This window comes from Sinocyclocheilus grahami, unplaced genomic scaffold (genome assembly GCF_001515645.1).
Source record: "Sinocyclocheilus grahami isolate Dianchi unplaced genomic scaffold, SAMN03320097.WGS_v1.1 scaffold2064.1, whole genome shotgun sequence".
In the NCBI taxonomy this organism is placed as follows: Eukaryota; Metazoa; Chordata; class Actinopteri; order Cypriniformes; family Cyprinidae; genus Sinocyclocheilus; species Sinocyclocheilus grahami.
In genome coordinates this window covers 69,203-85,343 of record NW_015507243.1, presented here as the reverse complement: position 1 = coordinate 85,343, position 16,141 = coordinate 69,203, and the positions used below count along the sequence as shown (strand labels likewise).

General features: G+C 39.5%; 3 protein-coding genes across 6 annotated transcripts in view; 2 read left to right on the top strand and 1 right to left on the bottom strand.

Moving 5' to 3' along the window:
* Nucleotides 1–182, bottom strand: part of LOC107573900 (zinc transporter ZIP1-like) — a 3,610-nt gene extending 3,428 nt beyond the window's left edge. For both annotated transcript variants that reach the window (XM_016260353.1, XM_016260354.1), the window contains exon 1: nucleotides 43–182. The gene's annotated coding sequence lies outside the window, so the exon portion shown is untranslated. The remainder of the gene's footprint in view (nucleotides 1–42) is intronic.
* On the top strand, nucleotides 128–2,991 carry creb3l4 (cAMP responsive element binding protein 3-like 4). Its single transcript, XM_016260352.1, has 7 exons — nucleotides 128–190; nucleotides 628–732; nucleotides 1,398–1,629; nucleotides 1,817–1,941; nucleotides 2,013–2,102; nucleotides 2,262–2,368; nucleotides 2,610–2,991. Exons 1-7 carry the CDS (start codon nucleotides 128–130, stop codon nucleotides 2,680–2,682), a joined length of 795 nt encoding a protein of 264 aa, XP_016115838.1. The 3' UTR covers nucleotides 2,683–2,991.
* A 3,586-nt stretch (nucleotides 2,992–6,577) lies between these two features.
* Nucleotides 6,578–16,141, top strand: part of clk2b (CDC-like kinase 2b) — a 28,357-nt gene continuing 18,793 nt past the window's right edge. For all 3 annotated transcript variants that reach the window (XM_016260356.1, XM_016260359.1, XM_016260355.1), the window contains exons 1-3: nucleotides 6,578–6,690; nucleotides 7,707–7,849; nucleotides 11,653–11,755. In XM_016260356.1, coding sequence (XP_016115842.1) covers nucleotides 7,707–7,849; nucleotides 11,653–11,755 — 246 coding nt within the window. In that variant the 5' untranslated portion in view covers nucleotides 6,578–6,690. The remainder of the gene's footprint in view (nucleotides 6,691–7,706; nucleotides 7,850–11,652; nucleotides 11,756–16,141) is intronic.

Here is a 16,141-nt window from a genome sequence, read left to right as displayed (position 1 = left end):
CACACACTCACACTCACTCCACTAGAGCTCAGCAGGACTTACTAATACACACACTGAAGCAGAAGATCCGAAGAAGAAGATCTCTTCTAGATCAAACTTCTGTTCATCTGTGCAAACTAACGAGCGTATGCTCCACAAAGCCAGTGTTTTGTTCGTATTGAATCGTGGCTGTTCGCTGAGGTTTGTTCCTGTAAGTGCTCCACTTCTCAATAAAGCACTCTTAAAGTGAAATAAAATTGAGAGACAGAGAGAGAGAGAGAGAGAGAGAGAGAGAGAGAGAGAGAGAGAGAGAGACAGGTAGAGTTCATTGTTGAAGGATCAGAGCTCCTCCTGGTCACGTGTCACTGAACCCGAGACAGAAGCATGTTTGTCACTGTGATAATAGCTGGACAATATAAACACAACCATTGTTTTTTCATGCACTGGTCAGATTTTGAGTTTTGCTTTTTTTTTTTGACTAGTGGAAAGAAAACATACAAAGTACACATTTAAGTGTTTGTTTTTACACTTTATTTGTTTGCATCTGTAAATTTCAATTCCAATCCATATCATTAAAGGCTGTGTGTTTTTCTCCACATAAGCAGCTCTTACGTGCACCAAGCTTTACGTGAGTTGTGTCTGTTGTAGGATGCTGAGGAGGTTCTGGAGAGCGGCCTGCTCCTGGAAGAGTCTGGAATACTGTACGCTGGACTGGAGCGACACACGGAGGACTGGAGCGTCGAGCCGCGCTGTGTGAGTGAATACAGGAATAATCCAACCAAAGATGAACATTAGCTGAAAATGTGTTCATCCTCAGGCCATCAGAGATCAGGATGAGTTTGTTTCTTCATCAGGTTCTGAGAAATGTAGCACTGCATCAGTGTCTCAGCAATGGATGCTCTGCAGTGAATGGGTGCCGTCAGAATGAGAGTCCAAACAGCTGATAAAAACATCACAATAATCCACAGCACTCCAGTCCATCAGTTAACATCTGGAGAAGACAAAAGCTGAAACTAATCCAGCATTAAGATGTTTTTAACTAAAATACATTGAGTGCATAATCCATAATAACTCTTCCTCCAGTGAGTCAGTGTTCTGGTGTGAATCAGGAGAGAAATCTGCACAGATCAAGCAGCGTTTAAACAGCTCTAAACACATATGTGGCTGGATTTTGATGTGAGAGACAACAGCAGATGCACTTTTTCACTGGAGGAAGCGTTATTATGGATTATGGACTCAATGTATTTTAGTTAAAAACATCTTAATGCTGGATTAGTTTCAGCTTTTGTCTTCTCCAGATGTTCACTGATGGACTGGAGTGCTGTGGATTACTTGTGGATTATTGTGATGTTTTTATCAGCTGTTTGGACTCTTGTTCTGTCTGCCGTCTGTCTTGAAGCGTCTCTCTTGTGTTCCAGAGTTTGAATGATAGTGAATCTGAGGAGGTTCTGAACGCCATGAACCCGAACGAGATGTACACGTCAGCGGTGTGTGAGAGCGACAGCGGTCTGTCTGAAGATCAGTCCTCAGACGGAGCCCACGAGCAGAACCTCGGTAACACCGTCTATCAGGTGGTGTATGACATCAGCGGTGTGGGCGGAGCCTCGGAGCAGCAGACGCCACAGATGGACGTGATCTCCATCGAGCTGGGTGAGCGGCATCATGGGAAATGTAGTTTCCCCCACTAATTCTGCTATTAAATATGATTATTTCAAAATAAGTTGAATTGATATGAACAGATGGGAGTGTATTCCATCGATTAACATCTTCAGAGCTCACAGCAGGCTTGTCTCTAAAGGTTTGTCAGTCATTGATGTTCTCGTGTGTCTCTGTTCAGACGAGTGGAGCTCTCAGATGCTGCTGGCCGACTCGTGTGTGGTCAACGAGCTGGTGTCGTCTGTCAAAGTGGAGAACGTTTCTGCTCACCACCTGCAGAACATTCAGAACCCCGATGGTTTTATGGTACGTTTGTTCTGCGTTCAGGTGAATGGTGAGGCTTTAGCTGCTGCTGCTGATGATTTAACTCTCCTCAGGTTTATCCTGATCTCCAGCTCACAGAGGAGGAGCAGAAGCTGCTGGATCAGGAGGGAGTCTCACTGCCCAACAACCTGCCCTTAACAAAGGTGTGTGTGTGTGTGTGTGTGTGTGAGTGTGTGAGAGAGAGTGTGTGTGTGTGTGAGTGTGTGAGTGTGTGTGAGTGTGTGTGTGTGTGTGTGCGTGCGTGCACGAGTGTGTGTGTGTGTTGTGATGAATTCGGCTCTAACAGGACTGATGTCTCACAGACTGAGGAGAGAATCCTGAAGAAAGTAAGACGGAAGATTCGGAATAAACTCTCAGCACAGGACAGTCGCAGGAGGAAGAAGGAGTATATCAATGGTCTGGAGAGCAGGTGAGTCACCAGAACGCACTCCTCCTCATCTTAATGCTTGTCTTTATCTTTCATCCAAACAGTTTTCTAAAACCACTTTCCTTTCCAGCTGACGTCTCTGAGGCTGTGTGTGTTTGCAGTCAGTTGATGTGAAATAAGTCTGAACTCTCTCGTTGTGTGTGTGATTGTGTGTGATTGTGAGTGTGTGATTGTGTGTGTGTGATTGTGTGTGTGTGTGTGTGTGTGTGCGCGTGTGTTTCAGGGTGGTGGTGTGTTCAGCTCAGAGTAAAGAGCTGCAGAGCACCGTCGATCAGCTGGAGAAACACAACGTGTGAGTGAACTGAACACTGTCTCATAACAACACCAGGACTCCTAATATAGCTCTGCAACATTTATGATGATTTGCAAAAGAAAAAAGGCCTAATATTACCTAATCTGATGATGCTAAATTCAAAAATCTCAATAAAAATGTTCCATCTTATACAGTTTATTTTTCCAAATTATGTACATGTACTGAATCAACTTTAATGCAATTTAAATGTTAACATTTTAATTACAAAAAGTAGAATTTAAAATGTATAATGTAACTTCATCTATAAAGGAGTGGAAATGTTCAAAATCTCCAATTAATGCAAAAATAAGCTTCCTTTGGAAATTGCTGAATTAATAATCTTTCCATTGATGTATGGTTTGTTAGGATAGGACAATATTTGAAAATCTGAAGTCTGAGGGTGCTAAATATTGAGAAAATCATCTTTAAAGTTGTCCAAATGAAGTTCTTAGCAATGCATGTTACTAATCAAACATTAAGTTTTGATATATTTACGGTAGGAGATTTACAAAATGATCTTTACTTAATATCCGAATGATTTTTGGCATAAAAGAAAAATACAATGTAAATACAAAATACATACAATGTATTGTTGGCTATTGCTACAAATATCCCCCAGCGACTTAACACTGCTTTTGTGCTGCAGGGACACATATATGATATTGGTGTGAAATGTATTATTAAAGTTGTCCAAATGAAGTTCTTAGCAATGCATGTTACTAATCAAACATTAAGTTTTGATATATTTACGGTAGGAGATTTACAAAATGATCTTTACTTAATATCCGAATGATTTTTGGCATAAAAGAAAAATACAATGTAAATACAAAATACATACAATGTATTGTTGGCTATTGCTACAAATATCCCCCAGCGACTTAACACTGCTTTTGTGCTGCAGAGACACATATATGATATTGGTGTGAAATGTATTCGAGTGGTTTAAGTCTTGTCTTCTGTAGTATGCAGTGTTTCTGGTTTTTATTGTGTGCAGTGATTTCCAGAAGCATCTTGAATGAGGCGGAGTCTCTTCCGCTTCTGGAGGATCCCGGAGAAGACGATCCGATGTCTCCAGAGCCTCAGTCAGAACCCAGACCTGCAGACGCAGACGCAGACGGGCCGCAGCAGACGCAGGATTGGGCTCGAGAACAGAGGAACGGCTCGGCCGCAGACGCAGACGCTCTGTCTGTGGGGTTAAGCGCTCCGGTGGCTGCAGGAATCGCAGACGCAGCCAAACCGCCGCATGCTGATGAAATGTGAGGCGACTCGAGCTTTTAGCTGAAACACAGCCAAGAGAAGAGCTTCTCTGACATGCCTTTATTTATCCCTCTGAACACCTTCATCATCATCATCAGATGATAATCATGATGTGCTTTAGTTCAGTGAGTCACAACCCTAAAATAATCAGATCAGTTTTGTTTGTGTGTTACAGACAGGTTTAGTAAAGATCAGATATCATTGCACACGTGTAAACAGAAAAAAAAAATTCTGCATGCCGTCTGTAGTTTAATTCAGCTTAAAATCTGATTTCTGAAGATCATGTGACACTGAAGACTGGAGGAATGATGCTGAAAATACAGCTGCACATCACAGAAATACATTACAGTTTAACACATATTCACAGAGAAAACAGCTGTTCTAAATTGTAATAATATTTCACATTTTTACTGTTTTTATTGTATTTTTGATCAAATAGACGCAGAAGAGAAGCATTATAAATCTTACTGAACCCAGATGTTTGGCTTGTGTGAATTAATTTTGATCTGTGATGTTTTAATGCTTCAGATCGTCTGAGGGTGAATGGATCGGGTCTCTTTTCTTATTCTATTGTCTTCTGAATAAAAAAGACATTTATACCATGTGTTGTTGCTGTTTTTGTTTATTTGAGCCACTAACAAGTAATGGAGTATTCAGTGTGCACTGCAGAAGAAAGTGCTTTGTCTTGTTTTACAGTTCAAACGTCTAAAGATTCTTAATTTACTGGACATACAAAATGACTGAAGACATGAAGTCTTGTTTTATGAAAAATGTGAGTTTATGCATAAAACCAGAACAAATTGGGCTCAGAAAAATCAACGAAAATTATTTTACATCAGTGACAGCTCGGGGCAAGTTGTCACGAGCGTTTAGTGTGTTATAAATTACAGTATAATTTATTTATTAAATTCGCTGCTGGCCACCAATGAATTGATTGATTGTTACGTTTAACCGGTTTACTGTTTTACTGAAAATAGCCTATATGATATTAACTAGCAGCTTCCCACTGTGACAACATGCCCCGCTGTAGTGTGCCGTGACGCGTCTCCGGTGATAACCAATCAGCCTTCTCAAACAAAGCAACATTTCCTAAACTAAACAAATGTTTTTATGTTAGTTCAGTAAAGATTTATGAAACATAAGAATGCCATTAAAGTATTGAGATTATTGGAAAATGCAACGTTTTTGAACAGTTTTTTTATTTATATAGATGTATGGAAATGTGTGTGTGTGTGTGTGTGTGAGTGAGTGAGTGAGTGAGTGAGTGAGTGAGTGAGTGAGTGAGTGAGTGAGTGAGTGAGTGAGTGAGTGAGTGAGTGAGTGAGTGAGTGAGTGAGTGAGTGAGTGAGTGAGTGAGTGAGTGAGTGAGTGAGTGAGTGAGTGAGTGAGTGAGTGAGTGAGTGAGTGAGTGAGTGAGTGAGTGAGTGAGTGAGTGAGTGAGTGAGTGAGTGAGTGAGTGAGTGAGTGAGTGAGTGAGTGAGTGAGTGAGTGAGTGAGTGAGTGAGTGAGTGAGTGAGTGAGTGAGTGAGTGAGTGAGTGAGTGAGTGAGTGAGTGAGTGAGTGAGTGAGTGAGTGAGTGAGTGAGTGAGTGAGTGAGTGAGTGAGTGAGTGAGTGAGTGAGTGAGTGAGTGAGTGAGTGAGTGAGTGAGTGAGTGAGTGAGTGAGTGAGTGAGTGAGTGAGTGAGTGAGTGAGTGAGTGAGTGAGTGAGTGAGTGAGTGAGTGAGTGAGTGAGTGAGTGAGTGAGTGAGTGAGTGAGTGAGTGAGTGAGTGAGTGAGTGAGTGAGTGAGTGAGTGAGTGAGTGAGTGAGTGAGTGAGTGAGTGAGTGAGTGAGTGAGTGAGTGAGTGAGTGAGTGAGTGAGTGAGTGAGTGAGTGAGTGAGTGAGTGAGTGAGTGAGTGAGTGAGTGAGTGAGTGAGTGAGTGAGTGAGTGAGTGAGTGAGTGAGTGAGTGAGTGAGTGAGTGAGTGAGTGAGTGAGTGAGTGAGTGAGTGAGTGAGTGAGTGAGTGAGTGAGTGTGTGTGAGTGAGCGTGTGTGTGTGTGTGTGTGTGTATTAGTGCTGTCAAAAGATTAATAGCATTCAAAATAGAAGTGGTTGTGTACATAATATATGTGTGTGCACTGTGTATATTTATTATGTATATATAAATACAAACATATGCATGTATATATTTAAGAAAAATATGTTATGTTTATATATGAAATATATTTATATATAATATAAAATATAAGAATATAAATGTATATGCATGTAAATATTTCCAAAATATATACTGTATGTGTGTGTTTCTATTTACATAATAAATATACACAGTACACACACATATATTATGAAAACAAAAACTTACTAAATATTGAACTTAACTATATATTTTCAACCTAAATAAACTGTTTCACAGTGGTCTGGTTTTGTGTTACAAAGTGACATCTATAAGGTACACTGAAAAAATGGTATAAAATAATTTTCACTCAGAAATTATTTACATTTCACAAACAATTACGTGAAGTTTTGAGGTAAAAACTGAAGAAAAAAAAGTGCTCTAATAATATTAGTTTTATTTATAACTTCGAGCATATATATTTTCGCAGTGTAGGTATTTTAATTACTGGATGAGAAAGTGAAATAACACAGAAATGACGGGAGCGCGTGAGTCGGAGCTCTTCGCCGGAAGTTGCGCGCGAGAGTTTCCGGAGCGCTGAAATAACGGCAGAACGGATTTTCTGTGGGACAAACGCACCGGCGTCGCGGCTAAAGCGGTAAATGTTGTCGTTATTGTCGCTGATGTGGTCGGTTTGGCAGATTAGGGCTCAGACTGCGCGGTTTGTGTGCGATGAAGCGCCGCTAGCTCGATGCGCTAGCCGCTAGCTTACTCTGAGGAGAAACATACTCGAACTATTCTCACAAACACTTCACTTAACGTTACTTCACGCTGCACAGGACTCACACACACACACACACATGTTTCAATACAGGTACATTGTTAAATGATACATTATAAAGACGGAACACAAATGAAGATATTAATTAATGTCGCTGTCTGAAGCTAGTTATATTTCTCTCTGGGCTAGCTGCGGGAACGCACTGTGTGTGACGTCACTGTGCTCCTTCTCGCTGAACACATTCATTAAGCCCCGCCCCTTTCTCAAACGCTAAGAATTTTGACTTTTTAAAAAAATGCACATTTTCAGATCTTCATGAATTTGAGTTATGTGCCACTTCATTAAGGTTTATGATCAACTAATTAAGTTATTGAAATCATAGGAAAATATCGGTGACCTAAGGTTTTGAACATGTTTTTAAAAATATTTATATTTTTAAATAAATGCATATTTTGTACAAGGTATCAACGAAATCTCATATATATATATATATATATATATATATAAATATTACTAACTGTGTGTTTTCTTTAAAAAACACAAAACTAACACTAGCTTCTGTTTTCTTATTTATTATATAATTTTAAAAAGTGCTAAATTACTAAATGTAAATAATATACATCTGTTGATTTGTTTGTTGTTTGTATTGTTTTTTTTTAAATTAAAGATGTGCATAAAATGTTGTCACATAATATCTGCTGATTTCTGATGTTCGAATAGATTTGCTACTTTTATTATATATTGATACATTTGTAAAAAATAACAACACTAGTCTGACTAAGTAGCAGTTAGATAATACCTTTCATTCTCGAAGATCACAGGAATAAATTACATTTGAAAACCTATTCTAATAGAAAGCCGCTGTTTTAAGTGCTGGTGTGTGTGGTCTGCAGATGCCTCACTCTCGGCGGTTCCCGTCGTCAGAGCGAAGCTGCAGCAGGAATCATCTCAGTCGCAGACGCCTGCGCAGACGCTCCTCTTCATCCAGCAGCAGGAGACGCCACAGAGACAGACGCAGGAGAGACCGCTCCAGGAGGTACGTCTGCATCAGTTCACCTAGTGCTGGCCGGTATGACCAAACATCTATATCACGGTATTTTTCAAAATGATACCGGTTTCACGGTACAAGACGGTATTGTTTTTTCATGCATGAGCGGGTGTTAACCATATTTTCTACTGATTGAGAGGAAATACTGCAGTATATTGACTTAAAATGACTTATTTTACTGTCATGATGAGTGAATATTGTCAAAAAACACCACACTAAATAGTGATTAAACACAACCTCTTTTAATACATGTTATCCAGGAGTCACTCTCATTTATAATCACAGCATCGTCTGATAAAATCAGCATGCATCTACACTAAAGAGCGGCTATGCGTTTGTTTTGGCTATATTACTTTTCTGTCTCATGCGGCGCACTGCCTGCGTCTGAGTAACTAACTAAAAAAGTGCATGTGATATAAATATGTGTGTGGTTCATCTGTTAATAATTCCAAACAATCAGTAAGCGACAGGTGCTAGGAAATGCTGTTTTGTTCTCATTTATTGAGGAGTCGGCTGCGGTGCTTCTCTGGCGCTCACTGCACAGAACAGACGCCGAGAGAGGCGACACTTCTCCGGGAAAGTCAGACCTCGCGCTCGCGGGACAGCTCTGGAGAAATCCTCCAACTGAACCATAGCTAAGCTTTATCCAGAACAGTGGCTAGGTTTGTCAGTATGAATATTCTATAGAAGAAAGCCGCTAAAAGGGTCTGAAAGTTGCTTGTGAGTTGCTTGAAAGTCACGCTCGTGTGTGTGTGAGAGAGAGTGTGTGTGTGTGAGAGTGTGTGTGAGAGTGTGAGAGAGAGAGAGTGTGTGTGAGAGTGTGAGAGAGAGAGAGTGTGTGTGAGAGTGTGAGAGAGAGAGAGTGTGTGTGAGAGTGTGAGAGAGAGAGAGTGTGTGTGAGAGTGTGAGAGAGAGAGAGTGTGTGTGAGAGTGTGAGAGAGAGAGAGTGTGTGTGAGAGTGTGAGAGAGAGAGAGTGTGTGTGAGAGTGTGAGAGAGAGAGAGTGTGTGTGAGAGTGTGAGAGAGAGAGAGTGTGTGTGAGAGTGTGAGAGAGAGAGAGTGTGTGTGAGAGTGTGAGAGAGAGAGAGTGTGTGTGAGAGTGTGAGAGAGAGAGAGTGTGTGTGAGAGTGTGAGAGAGAGTGTGTGTGTGTGAGAGAGAGTGTGTGTGAGAGTGTGTGTGTGTGAGAGAGAGAGAGAGAGAGTGTGTGTGTGAGAGTGTGTGTGAGAGTGTGTGAGAGAGAGTGTGTGTGTGTGTGAGACGCGGGAGCTGATGGAGCGGGCGCTGGATATTTGTGGAGGTCAGTGTGGATATTGTGGATGAGTTCTTCTGTGTCGTCACGTTCTATTAGTTCTACAGCTTCAGTTTCTGAACGTTCACGCTTAGTAACACATACAGCTGTTCCCTCACCGCAGTGCAGCAGTGAAAAGGGATGCCTTTCAAACAGTGGTGCGTTCGTAACATTGTTTAAGCGACATACACCGGTATTGCGGTATTTAAAAAAATTCATATCATAACAAACATAAACACCGGTATTCGGTATGAACCGGTATACCGCCCAGCACTAAGTTCACCCTTCAAATCAAGGCCTGAAAACCTCTTAAAGTCATGGCATTGAACGTAGGTTTGGGTACCGAAACCCGGTACCAATATGGCACCTATGTAACCGGTATGTACTAGAACCGAATCAGACCACAGATGCTATCCCTGAGCGCTCGATTGAAATATTTGTCCTCTGGTTCTCCGAAACGAACGCAAGAAGCATCATCACCAGCACTGCATGTGAAAAATAATTTCCCGACTGAGAAAACGCACGTGAACTCAAGTCGGAAAGCTCTAATAATACAAATCCAGCACATCTTTGTAGTAACAATCTTTTAAATTTAAAAAAAAAAATTTTTGTGTGTGAAAATTTTTTGATTTTTTCAGTTTTGGACATATAATGTAATAAAAGTATTTTTATTATTTACAAATGAGCATGTACACTGCAAAAAAAGAGGCTTATCTTACGTAGTATTTGTGTCTTGTTTCTAGTCAAAAATCTAAACATTCTTAAATTTAAGATGCATTCGCTTGATAAGCAAAACAGCATAAGATATTTAGCCTTGTTTCCAGGGTGGAAAAAAACTTAAGTGCATTTTGCTTAAAACAAGTAAAGTTATCTGCCAGTGGGGAAAGTACAATAAGCGGGCGCTGGATATTTGTGGAGGTCAGTGTGGATATTGTGGATGAGTTCTTCTGTGTCGTCACGTTCTATTAGTTCTACAGCTTCAGTTTCTGAACGTTCACGCTTAGTAACACATACAGCTGTTCCCTCACCGCAGTGCAGCAGTGAAAAGGGATGCCTTTCAAACAGTGGTGCGTTCGTAACATTGTTTAAGCGACATACACCGGTATTGCGGTATTTAAAAAAATTCATATCATAACAAACATAAACACCGGTATTCGGTATGAACCGGTATACCGCCCAGCACTAAGTTCACCCTTCAAATCAAGGCCTGAAAACCTCTTAAAGTCATGGCATTGAACGTAGGTTTGGGTACCGAAACCCGGTACCAATATGGCACCTATGTAACCGGTATGTACTAGAACCGAATCAGACCACAGATGCTATCCCTGAGCGCTCGATTGAAATATTTGTCCTCTGGTTCTCCGAAACGAACGCAAGAAGCATCATCACCAGCACTGCATGTGAAAAATAATTTCCCGACTGAGAAAACGCACGTGAACTCAAGTCGGAAAGCTCTAATAATACAAATCCAGCACATCTTTGTAGTAACAATCTTTTAAATTTAAAAAAAAAAATTTTTGTGTGTGAAAATTTTTTGATTTTTTCAGTTTTGGACATATAATGTAATAAAAGTATTTTTATTATTTACAAATGAGCATGTACACTGCAAAAAAAGAGGCTTATCTTACGTAGTATTTGTGTCTTGTTTCTAGTCAAAAATCTAAACATTCTTAAATTTAAGATGCATTCGCTTGATAAGCAAAACAGCATAAGATATTTAGCCTTGTTTCCAGGGTGGAAAAAAACTTAAGTGCATTTTGCTTAAAACAAGTAAAGTTATCTGCCAGTGGGGAAAGTACAATATTCTTAAAACAAGAGGATTGTACTTACCCCACTGGTGGAAGATAAATGTACTTGTTTTAAGCAAAATGCACTTAATTTAGTTTTTCCTCTGGAAACAAGACTATACGTGTCTTAAGTCGCTGGGGGATATTTGTAGCAATAGCCAACAATACATTGTATGGGTCACAATTATACATTTCTCTTTTATGCCAAAAATCATTAGGATATTAAGTAAAGATCATGTTCCATGAAGATATTTTGTACATTTCCTACCGTAAATATATCAAAACTTAATGTTTGATTAGTAATATGCATTGCTAAGAACTTCATTTGAACAACTTTAAAGATGATTTTCTCAATATTTAGATTTTTTTGCACCCTCAGATTCCAGATTTTCAAATATTGTTCCATCCTAACAAACCATACATCAATGGAAAGATTATTTATTCAGCTTTCAGATGATGCATAAATCTCAGTTTCACAAAATTGACCCTTATGACTGGTTTTGTGCTCCAGGGTCACAAATATCTCACGTCGTTTTGCTTATCAAGTGAATGCATCTTAATGTAAGAATTTGTAGATATTTTGACTAGAAACCAGAGTAAGTCAGATAAGCCTTTTTTGCCGTGTAAAGCAAATCTCTTTAACAGGAAGAAATCCTGTGTGGAGCATGCTCACCTGTTCTGACCTGTTTGCGTCTCTGGTGTTGTTCTGTCTCCAGCTGTGAGAGGAACGGCACGCTCACAGACAGCTTCTTCAGACATGACTTCTGTGCGGAGCAGAGGAGCAGACGCCGCAGAACAAGAACACGCTCCTTATCATCTGTGAGTATGAAGACACAACACACGCTGCTGCTCTCATCACGCTTCAGTCACCGATCATCATCAGTCCAGATCAATGAGATTCAAGCATTTACATATTTAATTTGTCCCTATTGACTGGATTATTTCACGTGTAATCTGATCAAATCGGATCGATTGAGGTGTTTAAGGGAAGGTTTTTCAATCTGAGCGGTCAATCGTATTTCTAACAGATTATTGAATTGGTTGCAAGTAAACGCAGCTGCTGTAGAAGTAAAATAATCGAGGGCTTCTTTTCTGTACACAATATGCACATTAGCTTTTGAGTTCATTTTGTGTTCTGAAGAAAGACAGTAAGACGGGATGAACCATCACTTTAACCCATTTAGTCTGATTTTTAAACATCAGATCTGTTTCTCAAGTTTCTGTAATCAGGTCATTTTTGTCAGTGTGTAAACGGTATTGCTCAAGTGGATCTGTGTGTGTGTGTTTGTTTGTTGGGGTTTGTGTGTGTGTGTGTGTTTGTTTGGGTTTGTTTGTGTGTGTGTGTGTATGTTTGGGTGTGTGTGTGTGTGTGTGTGTGTGTTGGGGTGTTTGTGTGTGTGTGTGTGTGTGTGTGTGTGTGTCTGTGTCTGTGTCTGTGTGTGTCTGTGTGTGTGTGTGTGTGTGTTTGTTGGGGTGTTTGTTGGGGTGTTTGTGTGTGTGTGTTTGTTGGGGTTTGTGTGTGTGTGTGTGTAATGAGATCTCTTGGTCTTGGCTCTTCAGACTCTTCGATTGGGGTCTCAGGATTTCCCCAGGGGCCCGTGAGGAGCGTTTAAAATTAGCCCGAGTCTCATCTCTCTCTGTCACACACTCTCTCTCTCACACACACACACACACACACACACAGTCTCTCCGTCTTCAAGGTTTCCTCCTGTTCCCGCACTTTCTCCTCTCTCTGGTTTAAATGTGTGTGTTTTACAGTAGTTATGGGTAAAACAGGGTTTTACTCTGTGCTCAAGAGCTTCTTGGACTGTCTCTGTGTGTGTGTGAGTATCCTTCACGCTCCGTCTGTGAGTTTATTAGCTTATTCTGACTGCAAAAGTTTCTCCAGCAGTGATCAAATCTGATGAAAATGATTAAAGTAAATGTTTTGCTGTTTGTTTATCATATTTGTGTTAGTCACTCATCATTAGCATGAACTTTATATGAAACAGCAGAGGTCTGTGAGATGTGTGTGGTTGTTTTTTTGTGTTTTCCTGTTCAGAAGTTTTATTGTGATTTGTTTAGGTTCACATTATATTGATGAACCTGTCGATATTCTCTCTCTCTCTGTATCTCGTGTATCTCTGACCTCGTTCTCAAGTGTCTGCTGGGCTCGTCGTGTTTGTGTGTTCGTCTGGAGTCACTGTGTTCTTGATTTAAGACAGACGAGGTGTCCAATTAAAGAGAAACACACAGCTTCATGTCTGTGTGCAGCGTTCATTAGGGCTGTGTGATTTGGGGAAAATATGTAATTGCGATGTTTTTTTTGTTGACAGGATTTGTGATTTTATTTTTGCAAAGTCAAGCTTCAGCTTAATATTGTCAATAGTGTGCAGCACAGTATGGGTATCAGTACCCTGCTGAAAAAAACAATAATAGAAACCATCACAGAAATTCTTATGGTTTCCATTAAAACAATTACAAAATTATTTTTTGTAGTGTGTTTTGGGCATTATTCCAATAGGAATTACTGTTGTTCTATTGGTTCCCATCTGCCAGATTACATATCACCAATAGAATCCATCAAGTACCAGTAGACACCATTATAGTTTACATTAAAGCCAATATACAGTAATTACCATTATAACCCTTAAATCCATTAAATGTTCTATTGTGTTTTGGGAGGGGTTCTATTGTTTTTTTTCAGCAGGGAATATTATAGTGGTATTACTACTTTTACAGAATTAAAGAGAAACACACAGCTTCATGTCTGTGTGCAGCGTTCATTAGGGCTGTGTGATTTGGGGAAAATATGTAATTGCGATGTTTTTTTTGTTGACAGGATTTGTGATTTTATTTTTGCAAAGTCAAGCTTCAGCTTAATATTGTCAATAGTGTGCAGCACAGTATGGGTATCAGTACCCTGCTGAAAAAAACAATAATAGAAACCATCACAGAAATTCTTATGGTTTCCATTAAAACAATTACAAAATTATTTTTTGTAGTGTGTTTTGGGCATTATTCCAATAGGAATTACTGTTGTTCTATTGGTTCCCATCTGCCAGATTACATATCACCAATAGAATCCATCAAGTACCAGTAGACACCATTATAGTTTACATTAAAGCCAATATACAGTAATTACCATTATAACCCTTAAATCCATTAAATGTTCTATTGTGTTTTGGGAGGGGTTCTATTGTTTTTTTTCAGCAGGGAATATTATAGTGGTATTACTACTTTTACAGAATTTACTGAATTTCACAGGAAAGATTAGTTTATTTTGTGTAAATAAAGAACTGTATTACTTTAGTCAATTATTAAAGTATTACATTGGTTACATAGGCTGATTTAGTCATTTTTAAGTATTTGGGATTTTAAGAACAAGTGGAAAATGTGCTGAATGTTTCATTTCATCCAAGTGAAGTTAGCACTGCAGTTAGACTGAATTTACACTTGTTTTAAACGCGGAGCCAGGCGCGAGTTGACACGGGTCATACTGCCAGATGCGCTCGTATAACCGAGCATTACGAGACAGACTGCGTGTGTGCTATGGAAGGCCAAAGGGGCCAAAAACACGTGAATTTTAACGCGTCAACAACACGTATTTAACGTTTTAGCATGTTAAATGGTGGTTGTCTAGTCTATGAATGGTAACCCCCCCCTAAGCTCACAGAAGTGGTTTGACCCAAGTCCTCAGCAGCCAATGACACTGACCCCTCAAACTGATTTCTAACGGCTACTTCACGCGTATTTAACACGTTGAATACACGTATTTAACGCACTGATTTTTTCACGTGTAAACGACACGTGTTTAACGCATTGTTGACTCATTAAAATTCAGGCCTTTTTGGCCTTCCATAGTGTGCTGCGAGTGTAAACGGCTCCTCCGTGAGACGCGGCAGAAAGGAGCGAGTATGAGAAGCATTCAGAGACACAGGCTTTTTAAAAAAAAATTTACGGTGGGCGTTTACTCAGTTGGCTAGAGCAGTGCTGATTGGGGAGAACGGAGGTGCGCTCACTCTATTGGTTAGTAAGACTGCAACTCAAGGCTGGCAGTCATGCATATGCTCTGGAACACATCGCAGGCTTTGCGATTAGCAAACCGCAACGTCTCAATTCGCAATTGCGATGCGATATCGATTAATCGCACAGCCCTAGCGGTCATTATCACAGACGCGTCTCTCAGCTCATAATGAATGCTTAGTTCACAGTAATGAACATGTAATGCATGTCTGACAGGCAAGTGTGCAACAGCAAATAAATGTTCCAGTTATGTGTCTTATAAGGTTTCCAATGCATAACCACAATGCTTATATTAAAGTATAATTCCTGACTTATATCAGTCTTCAGTCAGATGAACTGGTTAAGCCAGTTGGGTCATTCCTCTTAAATACATTTGTTTTTGTTTAGTTTTTTCTAAAGAATGAAAAACATAAATAGTGATTAAAGCCAAAATATTAAATCTCATGAATGTATATTTACTGAGTAACCCAGTATTTTTTTAGAGAAGAGTCAGAATGACTCCAGTTTTAGAGGGAAACGAGATACATTTCTAGTTTCAACATAGTTTTTTCTTCACACATTCCTCATTAAAAGAACAACAGCTGTAAACGGAATGACCCACATTTGGTTTCTGAGCTTTGAAAATATGTACAACTTAGCAATTTACTCATGAAACCACATTGAAATTTCTATATCTGCTCGACTTTTTGAGTTACAGGCTTGACAGCTTCGGGAATAATCACAAGTGCTTTTTCCCATTTCTGAACTGTCACCATTGGAATATAATGCAAATGCCAGAGTCAACAGATTTTACTAATAGAGCTACCCATCTTTGTGTAAAAATAACGCAATGATGCTGCCGTCTTTCTGAAGTCATTTTACCCTCCTGTACTTTGGCTCTGAATCTCGGGTCATTTCTACAAAACAGATCTCAGTAAATATTCATCCATGACATTTAGTATGTAGTAAGTTTCCTACCGTAAATATATCAAAACTTAATGTTTGATTAGTAATATGCATTGCTAAGAACTTCATTTGAACAACTTTAAAGATGATTTTCTCAATATTTAGATTTTTTTGCACCCTCAGATTCCAGATTTTCAAATATTGTCCGATCCTAACAAACCATACATCAATGGAAAGATTATGTATTCAGCTTTCAGATGACGCATAAATCTCAATTTCTCAAAATTGACCCTTATGACTGGTTTTGTGCTCCAG